Source organism: Chrysemys picta, chromosome 10 (genome assembly GCF_011386835.1).
Source record: "Chrysemys picta bellii isolate R12L10 chromosome 10, ASM1138683v2, whole genome shotgun sequence".
NCBI lineage: Eukaryota > Metazoa > Chordata > Testudines > Emydidae > Chrysemys > Chrysemys picta.
The window spans coordinates 23330586-23342192 of NC_088800.1; the positions used below are offsets into that span (position 1 = coordinate 23330586).

The following is an 11607-nucleotide window of genomic DNA, read 5'->3' on the forward strand; positions in this document are numbered from 1 at the left end:
CATAAGATACGTTTAGCAAATACAAAATAAAAGACACCTTGCCATCTTACACATGTATCTGCTTAAATCAACACCAATAGTATATGTTTAATCTCCCTAATAACCTCCCTATTCAGAGCTGCAGTGATCCTACACAGAAACAAGCTTGAATACTAAGTATCTCTCTCTTCCTGGTCCAAGAAGCACACTGCACAATTTGTATGTCAAAATGAATGACTACCACCACTCTATTATTCAGTAGTACAACCCTGTCAGAAAACCTTTTTTTCTGAGGACAATTAGTTGTTGTTTAATTTTTAGAAAGCTCCAAAACAACACACAGTGATTCATAGCAGCAAAATGAATGTCTTTTTAATTTAGCCAGCTAAACGAATTTCTCCAGGCTTAAGGCAAACAAAATTTTATCACTTTTCTTTTTTTTAAAGTGAGCAAATTTTCAAATCACCTTTCACTATTATGCTATTTGTTTGCTATTTTAAATTTGTCTTATCTTGAACCATTAAATATACTAACTAGATAGTTTCTAGTCATTTTCACTTTCATAGTCTCAGCATATTAGCATAGTGTTGTGTTTGGATTGGGAACATTGCAAGGGGATCTTTGTTTATTTTAACTAAGGCCCTGCCCCTGCCCAGAGAACTGTAGTGGCAGACCCAGAGCCTGCACTGACCCCCACTGAAACAATGGGGTTCTTGAAGTACCAAGGTCTGCTAATGCAGTTATCAATACAGGATAAGGGCCTGATGTTTCTTTTTTAAATTCATAAAAACATTTTTATTTATCTTGGGAAATTATTTTAAAAAATAGTACATACAGGGTGAAATTTCAACAAGCAAAGAGAGTTCTGGACCCAAAGCAAATCAGGACACCTCATTCCACAAAAACAAATGAGGTAAGTGCACACAACGAAAAGAGCCAAGTAATGAAAAGAGCCAAGTAACAAAATATGCACTAAAGCAAAGCACTTTGAATTGAAACAAAGAAGTTACTTCCTTTACTATGCAGTTTCCCAAATACCACTAGAAGTGAAGGCATTTCGGGTTACTGCTTGCAAAACCCAAAGCTGAGAAGCTCCAAGGAGAAGCTGGCAGAGTTTAAGGTCAACACTGCGTGCAGAGTCACATGATCTAAAACTGAAGCTATCTAAGGAAAGACCCAATATAACTTCCACTGAAATCAATGGGAGTCTTTTCATTTACTTTAATAGAAACTGGATTGGACCCGAGGTCAGCAGCACTAGCTCCTTCAAAGGTGGGAGACTCTGGAAAGGGAGGCAAGAGAAACAAGAAGTCTCCAAAATGCAACACTAAATGCTCTGAGAAAACGAAGGTTCTATCTTGGAATATCTTTTTCTCCACCTTTATTAATAATCTGGTCATAAGTGGTTACAAACAACACAAATTTTTTGAAAACCACAGTCCTCAACGTAAAAAAAATAAGTTTTTTTGTTATGTGACTGTGAAGATGTACACAAGTAACTGTACAGATAAGGAAGTGTCTCAATCATACAAAAAAGAAAAAAAGAAGGGGTAGAAGAAGGGGGACAAAAAAAAGTTCCTAATGTAAGCTCTTCATTTCAGTTTTAAAAGAAAAGGAACAGAAGACAATTTCTAACCTGCTTTGTGAATTTCCATATGTAAAAACTAATTTTTTGTGCAGTTTTATAGATATTCACAAATTTGGCAGAAAGAAAATTTCTAAAAACACCTGGGGCAATGCTGACATCCAACACTGAAAATGTTTTTTCATTTGATGGAGATGAGGTCAGATGAGTGCTACATCCACGACAAAGTGTGCTTACTTGCCCTCTACTTCAAGCAAGCATAAACCTTGATTAACTCAACCGATGTAAAACCCAGCTTGCCCTTGTTGACTCTTAGGGTATGGCTACACAGGGAATAAAAAACCCTGGGTCAGTTGCTTGGGCTCGCAGGCTGAAGAGCTGAAAAATCACTGTGTAAGATGTTCAGGCTTGAGTTGGAACCTGCGAGGATGGAGGGTGCCAGAGCCTGGGCTCCAGCCTGAGACTGAATGTCTACACTGCAATTTTTAAGCCCTGCAGCCTGAGTCCAAATCAGCTGATCCAGGCCAGCCGCAGCCATGACACAGATCTTTTATCTCTGCACTGGTGATGTACCCTTAAGGGCCAGCACCAGTGCAGCTACACCAATTTCTGGCAACCAATTGCTGAATCAGGGCTAGCCCTGAGTCTAGATAAAGACAAAAGGAGAATCCTTTCACTTGTAAGGTGTATTATGCCTTAAATGCTACGCCCCACCCCCAAGTAACATGTCAAAAAACCAACATTTCCACAATTCGTTTACGGCAGAATACTACTTCCATGTCATTGATGGATTTCTGATTGCACCAGTAAAACAAAGATCATGTATACATTAAACTTCTAAAAAAAATCCCACACCTGTCAATGGTACCCAGGAAACAGTTTTTAAACTAAATAGGGCCTCCAGGGGTAAGATTATACCTTAAAGCAGAATTTGCAGTTGACCCCTCACTGGGGCAGAAATACAAAACATGGCATAGCTCAAACATTCTTCACACTTAACAAGTTCTCATTTTCTTGTTTTACAGTCACTCAAACAAATCCAAAGTTTTGTTAACCACAAAAGCATATAGTAATGTCTATACAGGTCACAGTGTCTAAAAACAAACCAACATGTGGATAAGCAAAGTAGATTTTTCAACAGCAGCGATCACAAGATGAATGGAAGCTTAACTTTGCACAGTGGAATTACCCCCATAAGATTCTATAACTTAGTATGATAACTTGAGTCATCATAGTATTCTAGCTTTGATGCAAACACATATGAATTTACAAACAATTGTTTCTATGGTGTGTTTTGCAGGGAAATGGGAGCCATTGACAGTCTAAAGTATGAAGAGATAATTTAGAAATATGGCCCAGCGTCATCCTGAGTGGGGAAAAAAGGTAGCTATTTTACAGCCTTGCAGCCCAAGCCCCGTGAGCCTGAGTCAGCTGACCTGGGCCAGCCATAGGTGTTGAATTACTGTGTAGATGTACCCTAAGCCTCCTACCAAGGTATTGCCCCAGGATAATATGGCATTCAGTCCTTTGTATCAGCCTTTTAGAGGTGTCTAGTGAAATTTTCAAGCCCTGCTACAAAGAGTGTGAAGAGTTTGTATTGACTATTTATCTTCAAAGCAACGCCCATTATCTCTCTGTTTGTGGGTGGATACCTCAAACAAGGTGAAAGATTTCAGCCCTTCCAAAAAACAAATTTGCTGTTCCATTTCATTCTCCCTCCTTAAGCAAAGAACTAGATTGATCATCATCAAATATGTTCAAAAGTGACCCCAGATTCAAGATTGGGCATCTTTCAAAAAGACATGATTTAGCTCAACCAGAAGTTAGAGACTTAATGCAGGAATCACTTGGTGAAATCCTATGGCCTGTGTTCTGTAGGAGATCAGATTAGATTACCACAATGGTCCCGGTCACCCTTAAATAAAGTAAACTGTGGAGCATAAATTTTACCAGGTTTTGTTTTTTAACATGCTCTCTCTCTCTCTCTAATTTATTGTTAATACATAACATGTCCATTTCAACAGACCTTAATTTGCAATCTTTCCTGTCATCAAAATCTACATACTGCTTTCACATTGATCTTTCCAATGCATGAACTGATGAGATACCAAATTACAGGACCTAAAAACATTAGAAGACGATGTCTGCTTGACTAGTGTACCCTACTAAAAAAAGTAGTCTACTGCCTCACTGCTGGCACTAGAGATTCTGAATCAAATCCAAGAGTCAATATAATCTAAATGTGAAGTGTCACCAAAAAAGTTAATTTTAATCAGTGGTGCTGAAGCTAGGGGTACTGCCACACCCCCTGGCTTGAAGTAGTAATAACAAACACCAATACGTGGTTTCCATCGACAGCATTCCCACTATAAAAATTGTTTCAGCACCCCCGGTTTTAATACTAGAGAGCTTTCTACCTTGTATGTTTCAGCAGAAGGTTTTAAGGAATTGGACAATATTTTTAGAAACTATGATGATAGCTGAACAACACAGACCAATGTAAAATAATCAATAAAAGTCATTTTAAAAATAACCGTGGCCACATACCTAGAGTATTGATTATTCAACTATGCTGAAATGGTTGTTCTAATGTGGTTTGTGCTATGTCTGATATGGGAAGGCTATAAGCAGAATTCACATTAAAAAAATCACTAGTATGAATCTCAGAGCCTGACTTATTGACAATGGAGCATCAAGGTGACTAATGCCTCTTCCTGTGAAATCCAGGCAGTTTATATCTGTCTCTTCACTCCATTAGCATAACCTAACTATCCACTGCCTCCATATCCCGACAGAAGAACAGAAACAGAGGATGAAAATCCATGTATCTCCTAAACTGCAATTCTTTAGCTAGCATGTGGAGTAAAACAAAAACCATCAGATTATAATCAAGTCAGTGTGACATCCTTAGCCAGTGAAAATATATTAGAAAGTAACTGTTCAAGCAAACATGCAATGGAGATTATGAATATTAGTCCTTTTTAAACAGCCGTGTATCCATATTGGGAAGGCACAAGGTAAGAAGAGGTGGCAGTGTGCATGATAAGGAAATGTCCACAATGCTACATACACCGATGCTATCCCTTCCTCTTCCTGAGCCCTTTCACTTTCAGGTCAGAAAAGGGGCACAGACGAAGTGGGAAAGATGCCGCTGGAAAGGCTCATTAGCGAGGTTCACTCCCTAGCTCCGTCACTTCCTGGCTGCCCAGCGCTGCAGAGCCGCTGGTGTGCTGTCCACGGGGCTGCATGAAGGACAACCGCTGCCCCCGGCGAGTCACTGAGATGGGGAGAGCCAGGAGGAAGTGGACAGACGTCCGCTCGCCCCTTCCCCCACCCTCGGAGCCCCCCACTTGCCTGCCAGCCCCCCCCCTTCCAGGGGCCGGCCGCCACCCCACCCCCACCCTTTTAATTCATTCATTCCCCCGCCAGCCCCGGGCGGATGGGGAGGCTGGTGCCCGCCACCGGGGGCTCTCTCCCCGCCACCCCCTCCCCGGCCGCAGCGCGGGGGGCCCGGTCCTTACCTTTGTGTAGAGCTCGGAGACTGCCATCGCGCTGCCGCCCTCGGCTCCCGTGCGCGGCTCGGCGGCCAGGCAGGCGCAGCCGCTCCCTGCCCCGCCCTGGCCGCCCGCGGGGCCCGCGGCGGCTGTGAGGCAGCGGGGGGATGCTCAGAGCGCCGGCCCGGCTCGGCTCGCCATGTTGTTAGTTACCTGTAATGCGGGGATGGGGCTCGGGCTGCTCCGCTCTGTGCATTGTGGGTATGAGGGATGGGACGGGAGCAGACAGCCCCGGCTCAGCCTCTGTCAGACGGGCCACTGCAGCCGCGGCTGCTGCTCCGTACGCCCTGCCTCCCGCCGGCTGCACACGGGCGGGGGGCCACGCAGCTGCTGTACGGGGGAGAGGGCTAAGAGAGCAGCCAGCTGCGGCAGAGGCGGGGGGGACCAGGTCTAGGGAGCAGCCAGACCTTCAAGCTAAAGGATGAGCAGTGGAAACAAGGATTGGTCTTCATTTCATTTTTCTAATTAATTTTGTCCAGGTGGGGGTCGCCCCCTCCTCCTCCTCCTCACAGGGGGAAATTGTCCCTGCCCACTGCGTCTAAAACGTGACCACTCTCTTAGATGTGTGTGTGCTCTCCTCTTCCTGACCATCCATCAGCAAGGGTGGTGGGAGAAGAACCAGCTCCTCTGGCTGCCTAACCGCCAGGTTAGAAAGAGGGAGAGGCTAGATCTACACCACTACCACCTAGGGAGTGCCAATCTCTCAGTGGTAGGGAGATCTCTGTCTGGGGCAGCCAGCCCTTAGGTGGTGATGGCTAAAGGGGAGAACTTAGACCAAGGCACCAATCTGACCAGTCTCAGCCCAGGAGGGGGGGGCAGGAAGACAATGTGGGGGGCTTGGCTGGGCCCCTCCAAGCAAGTGCCTCTTGAGGGAGCCCAGCCAGGGCAGGCCCTGGCCTGGCTGATTGCACCCCTCCCAAAGGGATGGAGCGATTCCTGGCCCCAGGACCAGCCTTGGCTGTACTGTTGGCTCAGCCCGGCAGACAGTCACCTCCCAGCAGGCTGGTGAGTGTGGCCAGGAGGCAGGGTGTGGGGGGAGTGGGTTGGTCTGTGAGGCGGTGGGGAAGGTGTGTGTGTTGGGGCACTAGGAAGTCTGGGTTGGAGGGGCTGGGCAGGGGTGGTGTTGTGCAGAGCACTGTGCATTTGTAGGCGGTTGGGGGGCCACTTGGCATAGTGGGTCCTGGGGGAGGGCACAGGCCATAGGGAGTTGGGGAGTGTTGGGCTGGGGAGCTGTGTGACTTGCCATGGGCCCACCTCCAAGAGGAAGGGGTATGCTGCCAGCACAGGGCCAGGCAGGCCCCCGTGCATCTGGCAACTGCCAGTTTGTAAATAGTGTTCTTGTATTGGGCAAACCCCTATGCCATGCCCTATTGCCTCTGGCTGGCCCCTCGCTCCAAGGCCTGACCTCCCCATCACCCTGCTCCATTGCCTCCATGGGGGCCACAAACATGCTTGGTGCCAGGCCCACAAAAGGTTAATCTGGCCCTGCCTTGAAAGCAGACTAGGACATTGTACCTTGTTCCCTCACTTCTGGGAACTGCTCTGTAGCTTTTCTTCCTTACGCCAATCGTGTAGTGAATGGGGACAGACAAAGGGATAGATAATGCCCTGCCCCTTGCTTTTGGCAATCTCTGTTATAGGCCCAAATTCTTAAGAACCTGCATGTACCAAACCTAGGCAAACAAATCCCACCACACAGGCAGATCTAGATATGCACATCTTTGAAAAACTGAGCATCTGTCAGATTGTAACAGGAAGAGAAGGCAAAAGCTGGCCACACATGGCCATCATAATATGGACTTGCATCTCTGGCTTCCACGGTGGAAGTCAAGAGAATCATCCCAGCAGCAGTGGAGCCTGTGCACAGCTGCTGTTGCTTTGGCACTAGAGTCCACATTCAGTTTGAGTCCTGGGAGGGGAGCTGCAATGCAGTACACATACTTGCTTATGGCTTAATAAATAGTTGGAATCTCTTCCAGTGTTGGTTATGGCAAAAGTTCTTTGGGAAAAGAAATAAAACTATACACCTCCCAAGAACATTTTTCTTCCTTTTCCTTTGGAATGCACCATTGTTCAAAATGGCCTGTTATTAAAACACACCCTCTCAGTGCTTTAACCACCACCTTAACGGCTCTGCAAACTTCAAACACTTTAATCTTTTAAATGGGACCTTTGGATGGGGTGGATAATTGTGCTTAAAGAGCAATTTTCAGCTGAGAATCTCAAAGCATCATACAAATGTGATAGGTAATCATTATTAGCCCAGTTTTACAGTGAGGTACAAAATGTCAATGTGCTCATAATCACACAAAGACATTGGCAGTCAAGAATAGAACCAAAGTCTCCTGACTCTCCCTTAATACTCTAACCACTAGCTGTGTTCCCTTCCTTACCTCTGCTAAGTGAAGAAGAGAGAGGGAAGACAGCAAAAGGGAAATAAGGAAAAAGCTGGAGAAAGAATGGAGCCCTATTTCAAACATCTTAAATACTGGCCCTGGATCTTTGATCATGCGCTAAAAGGAGTACCTACTGATGTTGGAAGGGGGCAGAAAGGAGCTGGTGGGGGGGGGGGGAATAGCATATTTTATGATGGTGGTTCAGCAGGAAGTTGTAGCTGTTTAGTGAAGAGTAATAGTCAAAGGGATATAGTCAACTCTGTCAATCTGTCCATGATTATTAACCAAATTATCATCATCATCCAGTTCCTAGGAGACAAGTATCAGGAGGTAGCCATGTTAGTCTGTATCTACAAAAACAACAAGGAGTCTGGTGGCACTTTAAAGACTAACAGATTTATTTGGGCATAAGCTTTCATGGGTAAAAACCTCACTTCTTCAGAAGGGCTCATTCACCTGCACATCCACTAATGTTATATATGCCATCATGTGCCAACAATGCCCCTCTGCCATGTACATTGGCCAAACCGGACAGTCCCCTCCGCAAAAGAATAAATGGACACAAATCGGACATCAGGAATGGTAACGTACATAAGCCAGTAAGTGAACACTTCAATCTCCCTGGTCATTCTATTACAGATTTAAAAGTCACTATCATTGAACAAAAAAACTTCAGAAACAAACTTCAAAGAGAAACAGCAGAACTAAAATTCATTTGCAAATTTAACACCATTAATCTGGGCTTGAATAGAGACTGGGAGTGGCTGGCTCATTACAGAAGCAGCTTTTCCTCTCCTGGAATTGACACCTCCTCATCTATTATTGGGAGTGGACTACATCCACCCTGATTGAATTGGCCCTGTCAACACTGGTTCTCCACTTGCCAAGTAACTCCCTGCTCTCCATGTGTCAGTATATAATGCCTGCATCTGTAACTTTCACTCTATGCATCTGAAGAAGTGAGGTTTTTACCCACGAAAGCTTATGCCCAAATAAATCTGTTAGTCTGTAAGGTGCCACCAGACTCCTTGTTTTCCTAGGAGACAGGTTGCCATTATCAGAACTGGCATCCCAGCAAGAAGCTATGGTTTGAAGAGGCATGAACTACCTTCTTATTCCTGCCAGTTCAAGGTTCAGGCTTTTTGGCTGAGAAGTTTACACAGCTGTTCTTCATATCCGTTCTGTGGATAAACAGCAAATGGACTTTGGGACTGTCAAACACCCTTCATAAGTAATAAACCTTACAAGTTGGTGTTTTTTCCAGTCTAATTTTAAACTGTGATTGTTGTCCTTTCCCTCGCAGCATTTCTTATGGGCCTCTTCTTGCCTGTTTATCCTATATTCTTCACTGAATTTCTCACTCCCTTGGAGCTTGTGTCTTCCTGACCACAGGACATGCCCTCTGGTGTTTCCTATTCTCTGTCACCATTGCCCACATACTTGTCTCCTCTCTCTGATACTTTCATCTTTCACCCCATCTGGGTGCATGAACTTACTGATTTTTAAAAGGGACCTGAATTTGCTCTCTATGCACTTGCTCAGGTACAACATCTATCTTGTTTCTTTGGGATGATGCGTACGTTAAATGCAATCCAAAAAACCTACTTTGAGGAGCTTGATTGAACAGTGGATTATTGTACAAGCCATTTACAGTTGGAGCCCAGGATCCAACTGTAATTACAATTACAAATAAAAAATAAGTATAAAACACACTAGTGGTTGGGCACAATTCCATCTGAACTAGGATTTCAAGACTGTTAAGACAAGGATTTAGAGGCAGTGACAGTTTTTAGGAACAGCCTGCCTGTAATATACCTAGATGCAGTCAGTCACTTGACAGGGTTCTCATATACACTATTTTATACTGGATTTCAAATCAAAGCAGAGGAAATGTTGCGAGTTAACTTTCCAGACATTTAAGAATAAGAAAATACAGTCGAAGTAGATTTTTTTCCCAAAAGATTAAAAAAAGCATTACCCAGTCATTTAAAGCTCTCTTGCGTATACCCATTTTGTGATCTGGTTCAACTGTTGAAGAAAAATTCTGCTCCACCTTCAGCCCCATATAATTTCATTTGAGCCTTTAGGCCCACATCCTGGTGTGCAGGGTAGCTTTCTTTGTGCCACACTATAACTTTTGGATTCTTTAGCTGGCCACAGGACCACCCCAGGATAGGGGGAGTCATCCTGTGGCACTGAATCAATACATGCTGCTGGCATAGGTGGCATGGAATGGCTTGTCTACCCCTCCTGGTGGACTGGGCCCTTGGAGTCAATGGCAGTTTAACTTAGAACAGCTTCTCCAAGGCTGTCTACACTACAGACCTTACAGTGGCACAGCTGTACTGGTGCAGCTGTAAGATTTCCTGTGTCACTGCTCTATGCTGACAGAAGAGAGTCCTCCCATTGGCATAATTAAATCACCCCCAACGAGCAGCAGTAGCTACATCAGCAGGAGAGAGTCAACTCTGCAGAACAAACAAAGACGATGTGTAAGTCCAGGTCCATAATGTAACATAGGCTATGTCCACCCCAGCACTTTTAATCGGTGAAAAGCACGTCGGCGGAAGTTTTACCAACAAAAGTGCTGGCATGGACATAGCCTACGTTGCATTATGGGCCTGGACTTGCACATAGTCAACTCTGCAGAAGAAACAAAAAGCAGAGGCTACATTCCTCCCTCTCCTCCCCCATATATTAAACTCATCATGCATTCCAAGAATCTGTGCTACCATCTCTAGTTGTGGAAAATAAGCAAGGACAGCTTCCTTCTCACCCAGTACCCACATGCCAGTCATAGTTAAAAGCCTCTCTACTAACTAGAGGAGGGAGGAGGTTTTACCATAGGATACAGGCAGTAAGAGACATGCTTTTATACATCTCTCACCTCTTGAGACAGAGGTAGCCATAGGATGTGTTGAGCAGTCTGTACTAAGTTTGGGGTTTCTGGGAGCTTTCAGAAAATAGACATTTAAGCTGCATGGGGGAATATACCAGCCTTTTGAAAGCTTGTCTTGACTCTGCTATGTATGTTCTAACAGGAATTTATCACATCTTTAGATTGGTTTCTATTTAAGCAAAAGTGCTAATAGCCGACAGCACCCCTTTGAGCTTATAGAAATACTATCCTAGAGCTCTGACCAAATCTTCACAAAAGTTCACAGCCCCCATTTAGGCACCTAAATGACATGGCTAGATATTCAAGAATCCTTAGTAACTGGAAGCTGCTACATTCTGAAGTGTTGGACATGATTTTCTTAATGTTCGTTTCTCTCAAATCCAGCTAAACACAACTATAATGGGAATTCTCTTTCACAATAAAGAAGGGCTTGTATTCTAGACGGGCTTGTATTCTAGACAGGCTGGACTTCTGCCTCCATATCATCCAACTAACTCCACGTCACCAGGATTCTCCACTGGTGGTTACTTCACAAACAGAGGAACATCTTAGCAGCATGCAGGAGAAAGGCACAGTAATGTCTACAGCTGAACAACTACACAGGAGCGAAGTTTTAAAAGAAACACTACTTTTAGGCTACATAAAGATTTAAAACAGGCCACTAAAGTTTGTTTTTATTTGTAGGCTTTTTAAATACATCGCTATTTCATAACTTAGCAAATAAAAACATTCACAAGACTCAAGTCCTTCATCCAGCTTCTAGAAAGTGTCATTGCTAGTCTCCATGCCACACTATTTTGCTACTGGGTAAAGTAGTATTAAAAATAACTCCTGAAAATATCTGCTTTTAGTTAGGTTGGAACAGAGACCAAAGCAACAACAGCAACAAAAAATGCTCCATATTCCATTGCAAGCCAGATTCAAATAAAGGAACATACACGTTTAAGTTTGGTAGAGGGTTGTTTTTTTCAAAATGAATAAACAAATCTCAGTGCATACTGTGAATCTGCAACTTTACACAAGGGTTTAGATCAAGACAAAAGTTGTTCCTGGAGTAAGTAATTGAACATACATTTAGTGCTTAGTTTAACTTTGCGTAGGAAGAGTGATGCACCTGTCAACATTCAGGGAAAAGGCTCAAGCTGTGGTCAACAGACATCCTTTGCCAAATGAAAGCTTCAGCTGGAAAACTGC

The 11607-nt window shown here is 44.2% G+C and overlaps 1 protein-coding gene across 9 annotated transcripts in view; it reads right to left on the bottom strand.

Annotated features, from left to right (window-relative positions):
* Positions 1-5263, bottom strand: part of MYO5A (myosin VA) — a 195094-nt gene extending 189831 nt beyond the window's left edge. For 8 of the 9 annotated variants that reach the window (XM_008172285.3, XM_065559444.1, XM_065559442.1 and 5 more), the window contains exon 1: positions 5086-5263. In XM_008172285.3, coding sequence (XP_008170507.2) covers positions 5086-5112 — 27 coding nt within the window. In that variant the 5' untranslated portion in view covers positions 5113-5263. The remainder of the gene's footprint in view (positions 1-5085) is intronic. The other variant, XM_065559448.1, reaches the window with a different exon arrangement.
* Positions 5264-11607: the final 6344 nt, after the last annotated feature.